The sequence below is a fragment of the Hydra vulgaris genome, chromosome 10 (genome assembly GCF_038396675.1).
Source record: "Hydra vulgaris chromosome 10, alternate assembly HydraT2T_AEP".
NCBI lineage: Eukaryota > Metazoa > Cnidaria > Hydrozoa > Anthoathecata > Hydridae > Hydra > Hydra vulgaris.
In genome coordinates this window covers 12,975,001-12,997,500 of record NC_088929.1, presented here as the reverse complement: position 1 = coordinate 12,997,500, position 22,500 = coordinate 12,975,001, and the positions used below count along the sequence as shown (strand labels likewise).

General features: G+C 27.2%; 1 protein-coding gene across 1 annotated transcript in view; it reads left to right on the top strand.

Annotated features, from left to right (window-relative positions):
• The window catches only part of LOC101240722 (E3 ubiquitin-protein ligase CHFR), a 68,123-nt gene that overhangs the window by 22,274 nt on the left and 23,349 nt on the right, over nucleotides 1-22,500 (top strand). The window contains exon 7 of the mRNA XM_065807284.1: nucleotides 13,166-13,266. Coding sequence (XP_065663356.1) covers nucleotides 13,166-13,266 — 101 coding nt within the window. The remainder of the gene's footprint in view (nucleotides 1-13,165; nucleotides 13,267-22,500) is intronic.

Genomic DNA, 22,500 nt, shown 5'->3' with positions numbered 1-22,500 from the left:
ACAATAGGTTTTTTGATTCTCGGTAAGTATTTATAAAGTTTATTTATAATTAAAAGTTAAAAAATTATATTAGGATATTTAGCAAAATCTTGTTTTTAAAAAACAATAGCCTGTATATATTATACATTACGACAACTAAGTATTTTCAAAAAATAATTAAAAAAATAAGTTTGCAAAATTCATTTTAGCGATGTTATAACCAGGGTCGCACAGTGGAGTATTTGTATGACATAATTGCTCAAAAGTCAAAAAATCAAGCTTGCGTAAAAATCTTATTAACTTTATTATTTTCAAGCTAGGTAATTGCTTCATTAGATTGTGTAACAGAAAATTCTTCTCGGTTTTTCTTTTTGTCGTATTTTTGTTCAGAACGTGACGTTGTTATTTGAAATTTTGTGGGGAAAAAAAATTCAAAAATTTGTGTAATTTGCTATTGCAGCTATTATTATAATATTGTTCAGTTTTGAAAAAAATAAACAGCTAATTATGGCAGAGGAAGGTATGACCTATATTTTAAAATAAAATTACATTAAATTTCTGTCGTTATTGTGCATAATATAAAGCGTTTTTATGATGGACTATTTGAGTTTTAATTTTCATATAAAATTATAAGATAATACGAGCAATGACTATAGGCTGTAAACAATCAGATACTTTTGTAAAATTATCCGCCAACGTCCGCCACTTTTTATTTTAACGCTTCATAAATAGTGTGTAAACCATTTCGTAATATACACAATCTCGTAAAAAGTCTTAAAATAGCTATAAAATAAATTCTTGTTGTCTAATTTTTAAATATCTTTGTACAAACTTAACCAAACTACGTAAATCTTAAATTGTATCTAATATATTAAACTATTAAACTATATAATCTCAAACAAAAAAATATATTTTATTTGTCGTTCATTAAGGACACACCACTATGTATTACTTATTTTATTATTTATCATGTAGATTCGACAGAAGTCAAAAAGTTGTTCACTAGAAGAGAGTTATATGAAATAATGAAAGATTGTAAAGGTAAAAAATTTGATGAAAAGTTTTCGCTGTTGGAAGAACACCTTATAACAGTTATGAAATATCCAATAGATCAAAAAAGTACCATAACCAGAATTTTAAAATTCTTTAAGAACGATTTCAAGAAAAGATGGATAGCTGCAAGTTATAAACAAGAAAGTTTTATAAAAAACAATAAACAAATCAAGCATCGAGCTACCTTATTGGTCTATAAACATTCGACAGAAATCTAGACGACCATCAAAATCATTTATAGAACTAAGTGATTGCAGCAAGCGTCGAAAAACTATGGATTTGCGCAAACAGGTATCTGTTGATGAGTTGACGTATGCAGCCAGAATGAGCCAGCACACTTCAGGAAATACTGATGTTTCAAAATTTATTAAAGAAATTACTGCCACGCCTACCTGAGCAAAGAAATACCGAAAAGCATTTAACTCTGCTTTTAAAAAAGTAAATGTCAATAAATTAACACCTCAAGAGGCACTGACACTGTTTGTAGAAGGCGATTTTATCAGAAAACAGTGGGAACTTATTCAAAATAGAAACAAAAACGTCTACCCCTGCTACTCAATAATACAACAAGCCAAAAAAGAATGTTACCCTAATAAGGAACCGATACAAGTAACCGAAACAACAGCTGAAATTCAACTACAACCATTACTTGACCACACCACATTACGCTTATATAAATATGTCTCAGAGGTTGTAGAAAGGTGTTCAATTGAAGAACAGAAAAATATAGTTTTAATATCAAAATGGGGCGTGATTGACAACAAGCAAAATTTTAAGCAAAAATTTCAAAACAACACCGACAGTGATGCAAATATTTTTCAAAGTTCTTTAGTACCTCTGAGAGTGATTGTTAAAATTGATGACCAACAGGAAAAAATTATATTGTAAAACCCAGTCACCTCATCTCTAAGGTTCTGCAGGCCCATTCGAGTACGTTTCATTAGTGAATCTAAAGACATAGCAATGGTCGTAAAAAACCAAATAAGGAATCTCAGGGAAACAAGGTTGCCCAATGAAATTGGAAAAATAAAGGATACCTTCCTTTTTACAATGGTAGATGGTAAAGTGCGCAACGCTGCAACTGATACTGTATCAACTATGAGGTGCTACATTTGTGGACAAACATCGAAAGATTTTAATAAATTGATTAAAAAAGAGCCAATTGATATAGAAACCATCTTATTTGGACTCTCAATTCTTCATGCAAGGATCCGCTTTTTTGAATCGCTTTTTCATTTAGCTTATAAAATACCTTTACAAAAGTGGCAAGCTCGATCAGACGAGGAAAAAAAAATTGTCAAAGAAGCAAAGAAGAAAATACAAAGAAGATTTAGGGCTTCAAGTAGATATACCTAAAGCAGGGTTTGGAAATACGAATGACAGCAATACGTCAAGAAGATCTTTTTCAAACCCGGAATTATCTTCACAAATAACTGGTGATAACTTGGATTTGATAAAAGGTTTACACGTTATTCTTGAAGTCATTTCAAATGGATATAAAATTGATGCTGTTAAATTCGACGCTTTTGCTCATGAAACTGCTAAACTGTATATCAATCTGTATGGTTGGTATCCCACGTCTGCAACCATGCATAAAGTTTTAATGCATGGTGCCGAAGTAATAACTCATGCAATCCTCCCTATCGGCCAGTTATCCGAGGAGGCATCTGAAGCCCGAAACAAATACTTTAGGCAGTACAGATAAAATTTTAGTCGAAAGTTTTCTCGTATCGACTGCAATACAGACGTATTAAATAGGCTGCTATTGAGTTCAGACCCATACATAAGTAGTTCTAGATCAAAACGGCACAAAAAAACGTTGCTTTTTTCCAAAGAAGCAGTCAATAGGATGATCTCAGCATGAAGCTTTGATAAGCGAATATGTCTTTTTATTAATAATAAAGTACTCTTTAAAAAATTCTGTGTTTTAAACTAATAAAGTGAAAAAAAAATCCATAAAATATTTTTGAGCGGTTTTGTCATACAAATACTCCACTGTTGGCCGTCCCGAAGAGGTCTCTCATGGGGTTGGGGGGGTTGGGGTCGTATGTGTTTTTTGCTAACTAGAAACAAAAAAACTTCAAAACTTGCCAACTTAAATACTAAATGTACAAATGTGCCAAATCAAATGCATATATAACAGCTTGGGGGGATGGGGGTTGGAAAGATTTTTCAATATAACAACTCACATAAATTTGGCGAATTTATTGAGATTTTGAATAAAAAATACTCAGTAATAAGACCAAAGCAAAAATATGAATGATTTTAAAACAGAAAAGGGGTCGTCGATTAAATACGTCACGCAGTTTTTGACATTTTTGACCCCCTCCCTCTCCCCCCTACTCGTAACGCGTCCTTAACACCTTATTGACCCCTCCTCCCTTCAATATTAAGCAATAGTTTTCTCTCCCCCCCCAAAGGTTGTTTTTTTGTTGCTGCACACTTTTGTGCACCAACTAAATAAAGTTCTGCACTTGGACCATATAAAGTCAAAGCGCAGAACGTACATTGCACATAGACTGTTACAGCCGTAACAGTTCATTAACAGGCTGTAACTAGTCCGTTAACGGAGTTAATGGACTAGTTACACACATCGAATAAGTTTGATTTAGGCGTAGTTGATTTTACAATCAACACGTAGATACATCAGTTGAGGGATTGGGTTTGGTCAGATTTTAATTAAAAAAAAGTCTTCTCCAGATTTAAAACTAAAAAAAAAAAATATATGTATATATATAAAATATATATACATATATATATATATTTTATAAACATCTCAAAAATTCAATTTTTATCATTATTTATTTTTTTGCATAACTGTTTACATAATTATGTAAACAATTATGCAAAAAAATAAATAATGATAAAAATTGAATTTTTGAGATGTTTTGATGGTTTTCTCAATATAACATAACGCGACATCCGACTGGTTTTGGTCAGATGCGTCACGTATATATATGTATATATATAAGTATGTATATATATATATATATATATATGTGTATATGTATATATATATATATATACATACATACATACATACATACATACATACATATATTTCTTTTAAATAAACTAACAAGATTTATTTAATATTAGAAAGGGTAGACATTTTATAAATTAATGCGTCTCTCGCCCTAGTCTCGATAAATGTCAGTTAGCCCTTCATAAGTTTGATTTGTTAAATTTTTTGGGCCAACCAATGAACTTTGCGTAAGGCGATCAAGTGCTATTATTCTAAGCCGATTTCTTTGTTTAGATTGTATTAAGTTTAGCATAGAGAACCCACTATCGACGTTTGCCGTGCTAGGTGATATGTGTAGTGACAATTTGAATAACTTCATTATATCATAGTACTGCTCACATGCATACTCGGTACGGAAAACAGTATAGATAACATCGCTTGTTATCTGGTGTTCGTGTTTATATATATTGATGTTACTACTCTTTAACTTGCCTTTTTTTACTAAAGCTTGAATTTTTAGGTTCCTTTTTATTTCAAGGTTAAATAAGATTTTTCTATAATCGGAGAGAAAATGATGGATATCGTCTTCATTATCTTGAATAGGATTAAACAATGGTGGTGCAATAATTTTTTCCCCGTCAACAGCAGGTTTTGCATGGCCATAAAATTGGCAAAGTATACTAATGTTAGCTGAAAATTTGTTGGGATCTTGATTTTCACCAGTTGCATTAAATGCATCAAACACTAAAATACATCGTCATTAATTTGCATTCCTCTTTTAATCTCCTCATAAATGGCACTTTTATTTTCTTTAAAAACTCATCAATTGTTTGTTGACATCGCGTTAAACAAATTATTTTTTCTCAATCGACGTGCTATTCCTTGACCCTTGAGATATAATGAGAAATTTATTTGAATGAGTGTTAAATAATGAACTTTTACCGTTGGCAATATCGTTAAGCTCATTTTTTAAAAGGTCTAATTTTAAGTTATACTAGGATAAGAGTATACTAGGTTTCGCGTTTGTAAAAACTTACTTCTCATTAACAATAGCATCAAGGCTGTTTATAACTTGTTCAAATCTTGAAACAAGTCTGAAGAAGCGCTATGAGATAACCAACGCGCTGGAGCAGCTTTAAGTAACTTCGCTGGTTTTAAACCGTCAGCATTTTGCGCTGCATCGAATATTGAGGCCTTTACGCTGGAATATTTCGTGGCTTTCCAAACTCCTAAGATATTAGCATCAACGCTACCTAGGACATCAAATTCTTTTATTAAGTGTACGCATACAATGATAACGACAGTTAATGTACATTAAGTGGGGAGGAAATTTCTTTAGCTTGTAAATCATTACGCACCCCACTTATTGTGTTAGTTCCATCAAAGCCATGGAAGTGTAGTTGTTGGATATCTATCGATTTAGATTTTAAAACTAATTGTATTTGTTAACATAAGGTTTGTGCATCCTTTCTTCCAATAACTTGGACTAAACCAAGAAGTATTTCTTCAATAGTATGAGAATCAGAATCGAAATACCTAATAAAAACAGAAAAGACAGTCCTATTCGCCACGTCGCTCGTCTCGTCAGCTAGAACACTAAAGTCATGGGCCAAAATAATTTTTGTGCAAACCTCATTGTCTAATTTATAACTTATTATTTTGACGAACTGATGAACACTAGTGGTTGTTTTGTATGTTGCTCGTTTGCTAGCAATTTTAAAGTGTGAATCTATCTCCTTATCGCTAAGATCTCAAATAAATCAACGATATCACTAAAGTTTTCCCGGACTGCCCAGTTCTTTTTAATTACAAAGTAAACAGTTTTAAAAAAACATTTTTATGACGTTACGGTTGCGCTGTTTACCCGCAATTATGTATTGCGAGCTACCATCAATCATCTGACTGTATACAGTTCCTTTTATTGAAAGTATTTTTTTGACCTGTTGACGTTTTTCGGCACCATCCTGGTGTCTCTTTGAGTTTTGGTGTGCAGTAAATTTATATTTATATATTTTGTTTTATTGAATTTGCATTGTTATTTTTACTGTGTAAAGATCTGTATGTGGACGAATTTTTGTTGCGGCTTCTGCAAGAAGTCTTTGGTCGACCCATATTACATAAGTTAACGTATTATATAAACTTTTGCGAACAAATTTTAGTAATTAAAGTTATTAAAAACATAAAACGCAGAGTTATAGCATAGCAAGGTTCATTCATAACACACGCATAGCAAAGTTCATTCATAACACGCGCATAGCAAAGTTCATTCATAACACGCGCATAGCAAGGTCATTAGTTCATTCAAAAGTTAATAACTTTTTTCTTCTTCTTCTCTTATTAAATCAAATTTTTGGCGTGATTATGTTATTACGTTTTAAAAAAGTTTTATTTATTGTATTATTTAAAACCGTTTATTTACATTTTTACTGCAATTTTACTATTAGTTAAAATGAAAAAGTTTAAAGCTTATAGAGTTTAATCGAATTGTAAACTATAGTTATGAAAATGTGAGCGGAGAAGAAACTCATTTAAAGTATATTTTGAAACAAGTTAATGTTTTTATGAAAGGAATAAAATGCTAAACATTTCTTATTTTAATCCAATCAAAACGTGTGTTTTACATTTTAATCCAATAGAAATATTCCGTATCTCACGCGTAAATTCGAAATAAGCGTTCTGATTGACTTAAAGAACATTTATAATCTGTTTTAAAAGTCGTTTGCAAACGTTGCTTTTTCTAAACGACATTAAAAACAATTTTAATTATGACAGCAAATTTTAATATTACAAAATAGCAACACAATAAGTAATAAAGAATTTTTTTATTTAACTTTTTTATCACAAACTTGATGCTAATACAAAATTGTTTTAAATTGAGTTTAGGCGAAATTTAGGGGCCCATACCGGTATCAAAATCGGCCTAGATACGTCACATTTATATATATATATATATATACACACACACACACATATATATATATATATATACATATATATATATATATATATATATATATATATATATATATATATATATATATATATATATATATATATATATATATACATATATATATATATATATATATACATATATATATATATATATATATATATATATATATATATATATATATATATATATATATATATATATATATATATATATATATTCAGTGGCGGCGTTAGGGTAGGGCCTGGTTGGGCGATGGCCCAGGGCGCCGAATATAAAGGGGTGAAACTAATTGGTTATTTTACCCTTTGCCTTTTTTTTGAATGGGGTTAAATTGAGCTAGGGGCGCCGTAGAAATCTCGCCCAGGGCGCTGGTAGTGCTAAAACCGGCACTGTATATATTAGACCATTTTAAAATTGTATATAAAAAAAATAGTTTTTGAACTTTATTTGGGCTACCCTTTGATTTGATGTGGTTTGTGGTCAGGAGAATTAGTTCAAAATTGCAAACTTAAATAATGTGTTTTAGGACTGCTCAATTAACTTTACTTTTTAACAGGTCCCTATTATATTATGAAAAAAGAAGTTTTTTCAAAAGTATGTCATGTTGGGTCTTAAAAGTAGCGAAATTATATAAAAATTTCAAAAAAAAAAAGATAATTTCATACTACAATTATTATTTTAGATTTAATTGCACAAAAACTATGGTTTTTTAACTAGAAATAAAAAAAGTACATTTTTACAAGTTTTTAATAAAAATAAAAAATTTTTTAATTTATTTTTTATAAAACAATTATTATTTTTGAAATTTATATATTATTTTGCTTCTTTTGAGTACCAGGTTGACCTACTTTTAAGGACCTTTTTTTTTTTAGTTTTAGGACCCCATTGAAAAGTAAACTTAATTGAGCTGTTACTAAATATTGGAATAATGCTTTGAAACTTTAATGATTTGCTTTTTTTCATTAATTAGCTACATTTAAACATCTAGCCACTTAATTATTAAAAAAGATTTTTTTTTGAACTGGTCTAATATATATATATATATAATATATATATATATATATATATATATATATATATATATATATATATATATATATATTTCACTCAGGGTACGAAATATTTCTAAATTTTTTTTTCCATAATCAAAAGTATTCTAAAGCAAAAGTATATAAAAATTAATAATTTTGGACTTATAAGTATATAGTTAAAATAAATAAATATATAACTTATATAAACAAATATCTTCATTATGAAAAAAAGTCAAGAAAACTTTCATCAATAACCATTTCTCTCAAGGATGTTTTTTTATTTCATGCGATTCTGTGTTTAAGGAGCTGTGATGTACTATTAATAAATGCCAAAACCTTAAGTTGTTGTATGTACATTCTTCACATCTTTTACCTAGTAAAGTCAGTCAATGTAAGTTCACTCCTTGTAAGTCAGTTGATAATTAATATCTATTTAATATTTACTTATTTAAGTCAGTTTTTCGTATTTAAGTACACTCATCTACTGCACCAATCTCTGAATAAATCAGTCAATAAAACAAATGTAAAAATGAATATAGTAAAACAAATAAAATTGAATAATAAAAACAGAATAAAACATTGCACAAATACAACACTTTATTTTTATTGCCAAGATCGAAGTTCTTATAAGTTTTATCAGAATTTAAATCAAAATTTAAATCAGGCCCGTAGCCTGATTTAAATACTATTTCTTTATCACTTTTTCAAGAGGCACCAAAAATAAAATAAAAATAAAGGCGCCCGAGGACAATTTTTTTAGTGTCTATATTCACCTATTTTTTGATAAGATTATGCATAAATTTAATAAAATGATTATATTTTTTATATTTTCAAGACGGTTTTGCCATTTTTTGAATATATGTTTAATTTCAATTTAAACAGGACAAAGCACAGGTGAGCACATGCCCCCCCTTGCTCCTGGTTTAAATGGGTTTTACTAAAAACTCGTTTATTTATTTTAAAATAGCATGTGAAGAAACTAAATTATGGAAAAAATATGAAACAATATTCGCATTTTTAAATCACAAATATTTTTCATAAGAATGAATTGTTTTCAGCATGTCATCTTTTTCAATTTTTTCTGCAAATTCTGAGCAGCTATATTTTCTTAAATTAAGTTTAACAAACAAAATAGCTGCCAAAGTTTATAAGGAATGGCTTGCACCAATTTTAACAAATTGTTATAAGGAATGTGATTATTTTCGAAATAAGAAAAATTTTCTACCCATCGCATGTCACAACTAACAAACTGTGAGTTCCAAGAAGAAAACTTTTCCTTTGTGCAATATAAATTAGTTCTCTGAATTTCATTGAACAATTCGTTGTCATCGAATATGATTTCTATTGATTTTTTCAAAAAAGTTATAGTTTTAATAATCTCAATCCATTCAACTTCACAGTTAAGTAAAGATCATTTAAAAACTTCAACCTGATTAAAGTGACACATCCACTCATCTATATACTTTAGACGGACACTGTAAAAAATGTCTACTTCTTTCAGATATTGATTTTTCAAATGACTACTTTCTTCGATAACTTGCAAATGCTGTCTTACCATGAAAGGTAGAAATTTTTCTTCTTTTCTAGATTTTATCTGGTCTTTCAGATCCTTTAATACTACACCAACTTCAGCAGCAGAAATATTATCTTTCTCAATTTTTTTTTACCGTGTTATAAAAAACATTTGCTTGACTGAACAAAAAACAATACTATTTCACCCATTTCGTTTTTGAAAAAGTCAAATAAAAGTTTCGGACAATTTTCTAAACTTAAAAAGTATGATCTTAGTGGCTGATATAACTTAAGCACTATTTCGATAGCTGGCCAACCAACGAACTTTTGAGAATCCTAGCAATTTTTAATATTCCACACCGGCCTCATAGCAGAAATTTTCTAAACTAGAAACTCGAACAGTAAAAGGGTTAAAAAATAAATAAATTTGAGGAATAATTATCTCCACATCAATAGATAAACAGTGTTTATTGCGTTTGATAAGTGTATATTAAGTATTATATGCAGTGTTTATTGCGTTTGATAAAACATGAACATTGCAACCGATACCAATGATTTCATGGTTTAGCTTAACGATTAACTTTTTTTGAATATTGTTATTACCGTTTTGTTTTAAACCTCCGAAATTGGTATTGGTTTTGTCCGCAGAAATAGCCAAAACTTTTGAAGAAATATTATTAGCACTAATGCATTTAAAGATAACTTCTGATAAAATATCTGATGTTTCTCCATTTACACAATCCATGTTAATCAACTGAATTTGCACTCCCTCTTTAACATCAAAATAACGTGCCAAAATTGGATATGTTTTAACGTCCTTGTGGTTTGATGCATCAGAAAGAATTGACACATATGATGCTTTTAATAAAGCATTTTCTGAGTTTTACAATATTTCTTGAACACTTTTACAATTATTGTTTCACATTTTGTACGCGCACAAAGAAATCTTGGCTTATAAAATTTCTTAATTAGCATTGATGTACAATCAGCACTTCTAAAGCTATGGTTAGGTTTGATTGTGTGGAATGCAATTGTGCCTTCTTAAATGGCTAATATTTTTTCATTTTGATCAAAACTCTGGCTCTGGCTCTGGTTTGACAATATAGAAGCATCCAATGCCATTTAATGTTTGATAGATTTGCAATGATCTTCAATTGTAGACCATCCACGGCTACTAATGTCAAATAGGCTTTGACAAATAGTATATTTGAGGTGTTCATCTTTGATCGTGTGTTTAACCTTCTTCTTTTTTTTACTATTCATTTTTTGAGTTTGGTGTAAAATCGTTATAAAAACCTTAAATTACTTTTTTATAAACACTAATTTTTATGAACTTCATATTTAAATAAATGTTTTAAAAGACATTACAAGGCAAACAAAATTTGCGTAAAATGAGCGCATTTTCTTTGTTGTAGTTAAAAAATCTTTCGAAGTCATTTTTTTCTTCTCTAATGGAAATTTTTAAAACTTTTAAATGTTTACGGGAATTTAATTCATTTAGTTTTTTAACTATATTTTAGAAAATTTATTTATTAAAAGTCTTTCAAATAATATTTTTTGAAAGAATTTTATTTGCTTTTTTTAAACATATAAACAGGTACATAAACGCGTATAAACCCCAAAGTCACAAAACTACCATCAAGCGCTTACTGTACGCGTCAAGCGTGTATGGTCATCTTAAATTAAGGACAAATGTGTCTTTGAAACAACTTATTAATAAAAGAACAAGTGTGTAATTTTTATCAACTTGTTGCTAAAGACAAATATGTCCTTGTAACAAAAGGACAAATGTGTCCTTGTAACAAAAGGACAAATGTGTCATTAAAACAAAAGGACAAATGTTTCGTTGTGACAACTTGTTGTTTAAAGGAGAAATGTGTCCTTGTAACAACTTATTTTCTAAAATTGATAATGTAACACAAGAGTAAAAACTCTTTTGGTGTTATTCAATATTACTAAAGACATGTGAGTGAATCAGCAAAATAAACACAACCAGTTTAGTTATTTTCTATTTACAATTATTTAAAATGTACTTAAAATGCAGTAATAAAACAATAAAATTAAAATAATGAACATTGAGTAATAATGAACAATTATTTATATAAATAATTAAATAAGAGTTTTTTAGTTTTTGTCAATTACACTCATTCTCGGCGACATATCTGCCAAATATATTGTTTTATGTCTGTCAGATTGTGTTATGTGATATCAGACTACAAAGTTACTTTATCTCTAGTGTTAGGTGACACCAAGTAACTATAAGTAAAAGATATAAAAAACTTAATGTAGGATGACATTTTTAGAAGAAGTTGTGGGAAAAGATCCTGTGTCGATACAGTGAAATAACTTATACTAAGCAGCTTACAAAATGACAACATGTGTCATTTTGTAACCTGAAAATGACATTATTTTAACATTTTGTTGACATTTGTCAAAGTAAGTATAACAAGAATTAATTTTGTCAACTTATTGGAAAATAAAACCGACCACATAAAAATGAGAAGTATAGTAAAAAAATGGAGAAGGAATGAATTACTCAAAGATTTTAAAAATTTCAGATTTGTGTATGCATGATACTTTCATTTAATCGCCACACTTTGTTTGATGGTAGGAAACTAGAAATATGACACATTTCAGATAATGTAAGTGCAGCTACTACTCAATCTAAAAATAAAACTTAATAGCGAAAACAAATACATACAATCACAGACCAAGGTTTCAAATGTTCAATGAAAAAGAAAAAAAATATTATAAGAAATTTCTTTAAGAAATATTTGAATTTTGTTTTCTATTTCTTCTTGTTATTGTTGTGTGTGTGTTTTTTTTTGTAGTTAAAAAAGTTTTCATTTATATTAAGTATATTAAATCCTTAATTTTTCAAGTTTTAGTTTTTATACCTTCTTAAATTTAAAAATAAATAAATTTTTACTTTATATGAGGTAGTGATAAAGTGTTTGTTTTGTCTAGAGATTGAATCCCACCAACAATAATCGGGTGAAAAAACAATAATCAGGTGAAAAACAATTGGGTGATAAAACAATAGTTGGGTGAAAAAATAATAATCGGATGAAAAAATAAAAATCGAGTGAAAAAACAATAATCGGGTGAAAAAACAATAATCTAGTGAAAAAACAATAGTTGGGTGAAAAAACAATAATCGGATGAAAAAAACAGTAGTTTTTAGCAACTAATTATACTCTCTAGTGTTTCATTAGATAAACTTATAATGTGATTAACTCCAAAAGTTCAGATGCATTTATAGCCGTAATATGACTTCACATTTAGCTTTACTAAATGTTAATAGCTTAAAAAAAATTTGAACATGATTTTGCTTCATATATTAGAGTTATAGTATTGAATAGTTTAAAGAGGAACCTCATTAAAAATATTTGGTAATTTAAAAAAAAATAATCAAAAGTTAGCTTTAAACAAATCAAATTACCAAGTATAGGAATTAATAAGAAAGTGTTTAAAGTTATGTCTTGTTGTAGATGATACCACTTATAATAGTGTATATAGAATGATGTGCTGAATAATGATTTTTTGGTGTAAAAATGTTTAACATTTTTTAAAAATGTTTCAAAAAATTTTTTTTGTCATTTTTCTAAATTTTTTAAAATGTAGTTTATCAAATATTTTTCATTGTTTTTCAATGTTGTTTTTAAACAGAATGAGGTGATAAAATGTGAAGTTATTGATAGTGTCTTAAACGATGAAGAAGACAATAGAAATCAAACAATAAATGATTTCCCAAGAACATTTCATTTAAGGTAACATTAAAATCTATTTATTAGTTGACGGTAATCTTTATTTTTTACTGCTGTTCTATAAAATGGTTGTTTAATGCTGATGTTAGTCATAATTAAGCCATGTATCTCTTTTTTGAAACATCAAGTTAATTGTCCAATGATGTTTTGTTTCAATTTTTTGTTTATTAATTTCATAAATAGAAAAAAAAAAAAGAATATTTCCAGGTTGCTACTAAACCATTATTTTTGTTTTAATTATAAAAAAAAATATTCTGATAAACAAGAAGCAGAAACAGCAAAAGTACATCTTCATTACTATTATCATCATCACCAATTTAAAATGGTAGGCATTATTTGTATGTGCGTAAAACTACTTTTTTCTAATTTGTACTAAGAAGCGACCGGAGCTCCATCTTCTGCTAAAAATAAGACTTTTTGCAAACCCGGCCCCAACAAAATGATAAGATTTAGCAGGGGTTGATAGCCGGGGCTAGAAAAAAATTGAGAATACTTTTTGTATTATAAATTATACCTAAATTTACTATTTATTAATTACTGGCACATATTTATATACTTTTAAATTCTAATTTACTTTCAACAAGATTGCAAGCAACCGCTATTAAGTTATGAGTTATTTTAAAATAGAGGATAGGTTAAATTACTAGGAATGGGTTAACTGAAGACTTAAAATGTTGTATGTTGTATAAAAAAAGAAAACATAAAGATAGGTAAGAGTTATAAGGTTTTTTTGCAAGGAAAAAAGCTAGATTAATGAAAGTTTTTATAGCACCTAGAGACAGATACAGTAAAAGGATGCAACTTGTTAAATAAGAAGCCAATTAAGGATGAGTTTTGGTTTATTGTATCAGTGATGATAGCTCGTTTGAACATTGACCATTATAGTATTTTTAGAAAAAAGAACCTTGTGGTACCCTTGAAATAAAGAAGAGTGTAGGACTTCAAAAATAATTTTAATACTGAAGTTAGGAAAAAATAATTTGATAATTTAAAAACTTTATATAAAGAAACTAATAACAGAATGAGGACTAATTGTAGGATAGTTAGAGAGGTCAAAGTGTTTTCAAGAGTTTTGAAAAATTGAAAACACTTATTTAGGACTTTTTAAAAGTTTAACAAAAATTCAAGAGAGTTCTGGAGAACACTTTTTTAAGGATATGATGGAAATCTTGTCTGATCTTGTCACAAACTGTAGAAGTGTTCGATTGAGAATTAACTTTAGCCAATGATTTGGATGTTTAACAATGGTTAAATCTATTTAACTGGCAGGAAGAGTATGGTCATTAGATTTAAGAGTCAAATTAGAGTAAGATTTCTTTGCAAAAAAACTCAGCCTTTTTCTGGGGAGAAGTAAAAATATCAGACCCATGAATTAGAGATTAATTGTTAGACTTACTTTAGTTAATGACACTGTTGAAGACTTACCAAAAGTCTCTAGAACCTAACATCTGAGATAAAATACAAGATTTAGTAAACTGAGAAAAACAGAGCTTAACATCAGGCAGGACCTTTTTACATTGACTTCTTCAAATAATAAAAGGACATTAAGTATCAAAAGTTCTTAAGTGAGATGTTCTTGTTAAAAAGATGCATTTATAGCCGTAATATGACTTCACATTTAGCTTAACTAAATGTTAATAGCTTAAAAAAATTTGAACATGATTTTGCTTCATATATTAGAGTTATAGTATTGAATAGTTTAAAGAGGAACCTTATTAAAAATATTTGGTAATTTAAAAAAAAAATAATCAAAAGTTAGCTTTAAACAAATCAAATTACCAAGTATAGGAATTAATAAGAAAGTGTTTAAAGTTATGTCTTGTTGTAGATGATACCACTTATAATAGTTTTTTGAAAATACTATTAAATAAAAAGCAACTGCTCAAGATAGTGAAAAATGTGGAGTAGAATGAGGCTTGACTTAAAATTGAAGAGAAGGAATAAAAGTTTCCTAACTTTTATTCCAGAAGGAGTAAAAGCTTCCAAGATGCGCTTTATGCATACATATTACGGATATAAACATATATGTTTGCTATTAATTTAGATGCTGGCATACAATATCCTTTTATATTTATGTAAACTTTTATATTATTTAGTATTTATGTGGTGCAGTGTTTGCTGAGAGAGAAGATTTAGAAAAAAATATTGTATCAAACAGCGTTAGAGAAGATTAAAGTGATTTAGGTATCAGCATGTTGAGAGGTAGCAGCTTCAGGAGAAAATGGTAGTGGTAGAAGAAAGAAAACTTGAAGAGAGTGTCTTACATTGGCGAGCTTTAGTTAAGGAAAGAAAATGCTCTAGATTGTTTTTATTAGAAAAACAGCATAAATAAGAAAGGCTAAAGCCTGATGACAATGATAGTGATGATGATGATAATGATGATTATGATGATCATGTTGATCATAATGATGTTTATATATGCATATATATACAAAATATAACATGAATTTTGAATAAAAAAAGTACTTTAGTATGTATAAATGTTTATGTAGCCCCGTTCACAAACCCGGGGCTACATAAACATTTATGCCCTGGCTAATATCAATCAAATATCAACCCCGGTCAATTACTAATTGGTACGCATAAATAGTTAATAATAAATTATGATTAAATATTGGTATTTAATCATAAGTTATTATTAACTATTTTAAATATTTCACCTAAAAATCTAGTGTTTAATTTAATTTAATAATTTTTTAAAATAAATTAAATTAATTTATGAATCCTATTTGCATAAGTATTGAAATACTTTTTTTTTTATATAAAATAATTCCTGTCTAAACCTAAACCCTCAGTCGATATATGCGTGTAGACTCCATTGCACCTACTCCTATTTAAGTCAGTCAATGTATCAGGCTTTGTTTTAAATAAAAAATGCTTAATGCATTAGCCTAATGATAATTTGACATCATAAAATTTTCTTTACTTTTTTATTTTTTAAAGACATTAACTTGTTTAAATTACTGCAATAATATTAATTACAGCAAAACAATAATATTAATTTTGCAAAACAATTTAAATATTATTTAACTCATTTATTATTATTATTATTAGGAAATGTTTATTCTCTTTCATTTTTTTATAATAAATAATTAAATTAATAATACATTAAAATAATTGTTTGATATAAACAAACTGTTTTTCTCGACATTTGTATAAATGAATTAAAATATGTCAAATTTGTATAAATGATTATTTCTTGAATAATCATTTAAAAAAAAAACTAAAAATTATTTTTTATTTAAAAAAAATTAGCAAGTAACAAATAAACAAGTTACGTTAATTGATCTACTTGATTTATTAAAAGTTTATTATTGTACTAGCGATTTTGTTGTGAATGCAAAGGTTATTTTTCCAAACAGCATTTGTTAAAATTATATCGTTGCATATATCTTTATTAGAAAATAATTGCGCTCTATTTGCGTTATAAAAAATAGTTTAACTTACATTTCGTGCAAATTTTTGATAAGCCTCCCCAGACGGCACATCTGGTTTTAAACTCAGAATTAAAACCGGTATAAACACGTGTTTGTTACGATCCAGGCGTAAACCAAAAACACGTGGATTTCGCGGGAAGTTTTACTGGAGTTTAACACGTGTTTTTTAAGGTTTCAAACACGAGTTTTTTTATGTTTTAAATATGTGTTGAGGTTTTAAATTCGTGTTTTCTATAGCTTAAAATGGTCTTATGGCATTAGATAAAGTTTCCAAACGGAAACTTTATTTAATGCCATAAGTTAGTTCAGGCATAGTAAATAATCATAAGTTTTCCAAACTTGTGCCTAAACTAACAGCTGTTCAGCACGGTTCAATGATAAACCAAAAATACGTAGGTTTTGTTAGACACACGTTTATAGCTATAAACATGTAAACCTTTTTTCATATATACTACATTATATTTACGACAATTTTGTTGTTTTATTTTTGTTTTTTAAGGTAAATTATTTTACAATTATACTACAAAGAAAAAATAAATAAAGAAATAAAAAACCAAATCATCAAAAATAAGCTAATTAAAGACATTTGTCACATGGTTACCATACATATTTAATTTCGATTGATCGCCTCTTCCGTCATTATAAAATCTAAAATCGTATAACAATACGCTTTCACATTTTTACAAACAATTCCAGCAGCATCAAATGTTCTTTTTAATTTTTCTTAAAAGTCAGGTCTCGAACTTTACTAATTCCTCAATTGAGGTAACCTATTCAAATTTAACTTCATTCAAATCTTTATCTAAAAACTATTGCAGTTGCCCAAATTTCTTTTTATGTAATGGTGTGACACAATCATTTTACGCTAAAACATGACATCATCCATGGGAGAGGTTTCGCTTGTCTGATTTTTTGGTCGATCTGTGTTGGTAATGGTTTTTGATGCTTCGCCTTAATCTATTTTAAAAAAATCAAGTTTTATAATAAATAACAAAATAAATGATTATCTTAGTCTATTGTTTTGTATTGTACCTAAATAAATGCACTATAAAAAATGCTGTTTGAAAAAATCGGAGTGATGATTTGATGGAAGAGTAAAATTGCTTTTTTCCTTATTAATCATGCTTGTTTGTGTCTGTACATTTAAACGGAATCGACCCTTCATTCTTCTTTTCAAATTGTTTTTTAGAGCCACCTACTTCAACCTAAATAAGAGAGGCCCTTTAAGAATTTATGAAACCCATTAAGAAACATAACTCATTAAATATACTATTGTACTTTTTAAATATTATAAACTTTTAAATTAAATGCAAATAAGTTATTACTTTGGAAAGACCCAGAAGCCCGAGTATTCACAAGTATTTTCATTAGCATTTGTACCAGGATGTAAATCCTCTCTTAATTTATTTTTGCTTATAAATATAGAAATCTTTAAAGGTTGATTTGAAACCATCTCATTTAGGTTTTGTTGCTTGTTAAAGTGCAAATACCCTGTTTTAAGATAAATTAGACTAATATACACTCAAATATAGGTAATGAATATAAATACAAGTTATATATAATATTTAAAAAAACCAAATGCACACATGCCCCCTGTTCATTAATAGTCACCTACCTTAATCAACATTAATATTATTATCTTCATTAAATTTCTGAAGTCTTCTATAAATATATTGTCTTCATCTAGATTATGTGAAAAACTCCTAAAAGATAAAATTTGCAAAAACAAAATTTACCAGAAATATTAGTGTCATTTTAAATTTTTGAAGTTAAAGATAAATAACTAGAGTTTCAATACAAGTATTTTCATTAACAGTTGTACCACCAATAATATTTTTTTTCATAGTCTTTTTTGTTGAACATGTGAAGACTTAGTAGTTGACTTTTAGTAGAGTTAGTAAGATTATTTTAGTAGATTATAAGTAAGTAGAAGACTTATAGTAGAATCTTTTCAATTTATGTTTTATTGCTTATTAAAACCCACATATTCTGGTTAAAAAATGTTATACATATACATACATATATATATATATATATATATATATATATATATATATATATATATATATATATATATATATATATATATATATATATATATATATATATACATACATATACACACACAAGCAAACAAAAAAAAAGTTCAATATAAGCTAATGCATATCACTAGCCATAGTCTGCTTGATAATCCCTTAGACCCTTACCTTTATCAGCAAAAAAAATATCATTTCTGCAATTAGATAGACTATGCAAGAAATTTTCTTGCTGGCTTCGGCTCATGCCATATTTTTTATACTACTGACTCATTTTTGTATCTTCTAAAACAATTAAAAATTAATTTAACATTTACATATAATTTACAAAGATAAACAATTGATTTACAGATAAGTAAAGGTACTTACGGACAGTATTTTGCAAAAAGTATTACTAGATTTTGCTGTCAATATTGGTAGAGAAAGTTTATTCGATGAAGCATAGGTGGTATATTGGTGCAGCCTCGCAGCTCGAAGACAAATTTAAACATTCAGGAAATAAATTTCCAGCTAAGGCTGATGGATATTTTTTCATATATTCTTTCTACTATGCTGAACTTGTTCTTTTCATTTTTGTTAAATAATTATTATTAATAGGATATCCTATAGCATTTAGTACACACACATTTATATAGGAACAACACTAGTATTTTTCAAGCATATAACAATAATAACAATACTGATAGTAATAACAATAATACTATTAACACAAAAAATGTATTATATATATATATATATATATATATATATATATATATATATATATATATATATATATATATATATATATATATATATATATATATATATATATATATATATATATATATATATATATTTAAACAACTTTAAAAAGTATTCTACACAATAGAGTGCTCAATGTTCTTAACAGAACAGAGCAATTATATTAGTAGTAGAAAATCACTTAGCAAAAATTTTTTCCATTTAACACTGTGTTTCATCAACAAAGATTCATCAGAAATGGATGATTAAATTAATAAAACTTCAATTTATACCAAAATTAAATTACAGGAAGTTGCAAATGTCTTAACTACTGTAAATTTTCACACATTTGTGGAATTTGCTGACACTATTATAAAAAGAATTCTTTAGAAATGATTACTTATGCTATTTTTTTAAAAAGGTTTTTTTAAAAAGGGTAGTTAATGTAAATATTATTTGAACTCATTTATTTTTATAGTTTTTTAGGAGAAACTTATTTTCGTGCCTACATTTAGAAATTAATTCCGATCTTTTGTTTAATAAGCATTCTTGATTTGCATGTGTAATTATTTCAAATTTTTCTTGTAGGCATAGTATGCATTTTTTGGAAATATTGTTATATGCAGGCGCTGTTTTAAGGATAGACCAATTCAGTATAAAATCATCAATATTTTTTTCTTTTAATTCCCATATATATTTTGACAGCATGGTGTCTTTTGAATACTTTTTATTCTTGAAAGATTGCTTATGATTGGCAAAACGTTTTTTCCATTCACCCTCTGCTATGCCAATATATTGTTTATCAGGTACATTCTTAGAGGAAACAACACATTTATATACCACATTTTTTGATAAACAACTTCCACTCATTGGACAATTGATTTTTTGTTTACAATTACAATTTTCTGTAGTTTTTTCATTTAGGATTTCTTTTTTGTTTAACAAAGCCTTATTGTGACCTTTTATAATTCTTTCCATATTTTTTGTGCAACTGTAGCTAACTTTAATTGTATTTCGATTAAAAATTTAATGCGTAGAAAATCTGGTCCACAGCTCGACAAAATTAGAAAAGATATTATAAAAATTTTTAAAAATATTGGCTTTCAAATCGAAATAAACATAAATTTAAAAATTGTGAATTTTCTTGATGTCACATTTAACCTCTCTGAAAATTCATATAAGCCTTTCAAAAAACCAAACGATGAACTATTATATATTAACATTAACTCTAACCATCCACCCCAAGTTCTAAAACAAATCCCGATTTCAATTAATAACAGACTAAACCAAAATTCCTCAAATGAAAATGTATTCAATTCCTCTAAACGAATATTTGAAGATGCCCTAAAAAAAAGTGGTTTCGAAAATTTTGAATTAAAATTTGACCCTGAAAAAAAGAATACAAAAAAACGAAATAGAACTAGAAATGTAATTTGGTTCAACCCCCCATATAGCAAAAATGTTTCTACTAACATAGGAAAAGTGTTTTTAAAATTGGTTAATAAGCATTTCCCGCGATCTAATAAACTACATAAAATTTTTAATCGAAATACAATTAAAGTTAGCTACAGTTGCACAAAAAATATGGAAAGAATTATAAAAGGTCACAATAAGGCTTTGTTAAACAAAAAAGAAATCCTAAATGAAAAAACTACAGAAAATTGTAATTGTAAACAAAAAATCAATTGTCCAATGAGTGGAAGTTGTTTATCAAAAAATGTGGTATATAAATGTGTTGTTTCCTCTAAGAATGTACCTGATAAACAATATATTGGCATAGCAGAGGGTGAATGGAAAAAACGTTTTGCCAATCATAAGCAATCTTTCAAGAATAAAAAGTATTCAAAAGACACCATGCTGTCAAAATATATATGGGAATTAAAAGAAAAAAATATTGATGATTTTATACTGAATTGGTCTATCCTTAAAACAGCGCCTGCATATAACAATATTTCCAAAAAATGCATACTATGCCTACAAGAAAAATTTGAAATAATTACACATGCAAATCAAGAATGCTTATTAAACAAAAGATCGGAATTAATTTCTAAATGTAGGCACGAAAATAAGTTTCTCCTAAAAAACTATAAAAATAAATGAGTTCAAATAATATTTACATTAACTACCCTTTTTAAAAAAACCTTTTTAAAAAAATAGCATAAGTAATCATTTCTAAAGAATTCTTTTTATAATAGTGTCAGCAAATTCCACAAATGTGTGAAAATTTACAGTAGTTAAGACATTTGCAACTTCCTGTAATTTAATTTTGGTATAAATTGAAGTTTTATTTATTTGATCATCCATTTCTGATGAATCTTTGTTGATGAAACACAGAGTTAAATGGAAAAAATTTTTTTTAAGTGATTTTCTACTACTAATATATATATATATATATATATGTATATATATATATATATATATATATATATATATATATATATATATATATATATATATATATATATATATATATATATATTTATTGCAGTAATACACCCACATATACAGATACAAATACACACACATATGTGTGTATATGTGTATATATTTCGTATACATAATATATACACATATACATTTATTTATAAGTGTATGTATGTATGTATATAAATATATATATATATTTATACATACATAATGTATAGACTTATACATACACACATATACACATATGAATACATAAATAAACACATACATATTTTATATATGTATGTATTATACATACATATAGAAAATATACATTGTATATATTATATAGATACGCAAGTGTGTATGTATATAGATACACGTGTATATATATATGTGCGTGTATATATATATATATATACACATATATATACACACGTGTATATTTTTATATATATGTGTGTGTTTGTGTGTGTGTGTGTGTGTGTGTGTGTGTGTGTGTATATATATATATATATATATATATATATATATATATATATATATATATATATATATATATATATATTTATATGTATATATATATATGTATATATATTTATATACATATATATGTATATATATATACATATAAA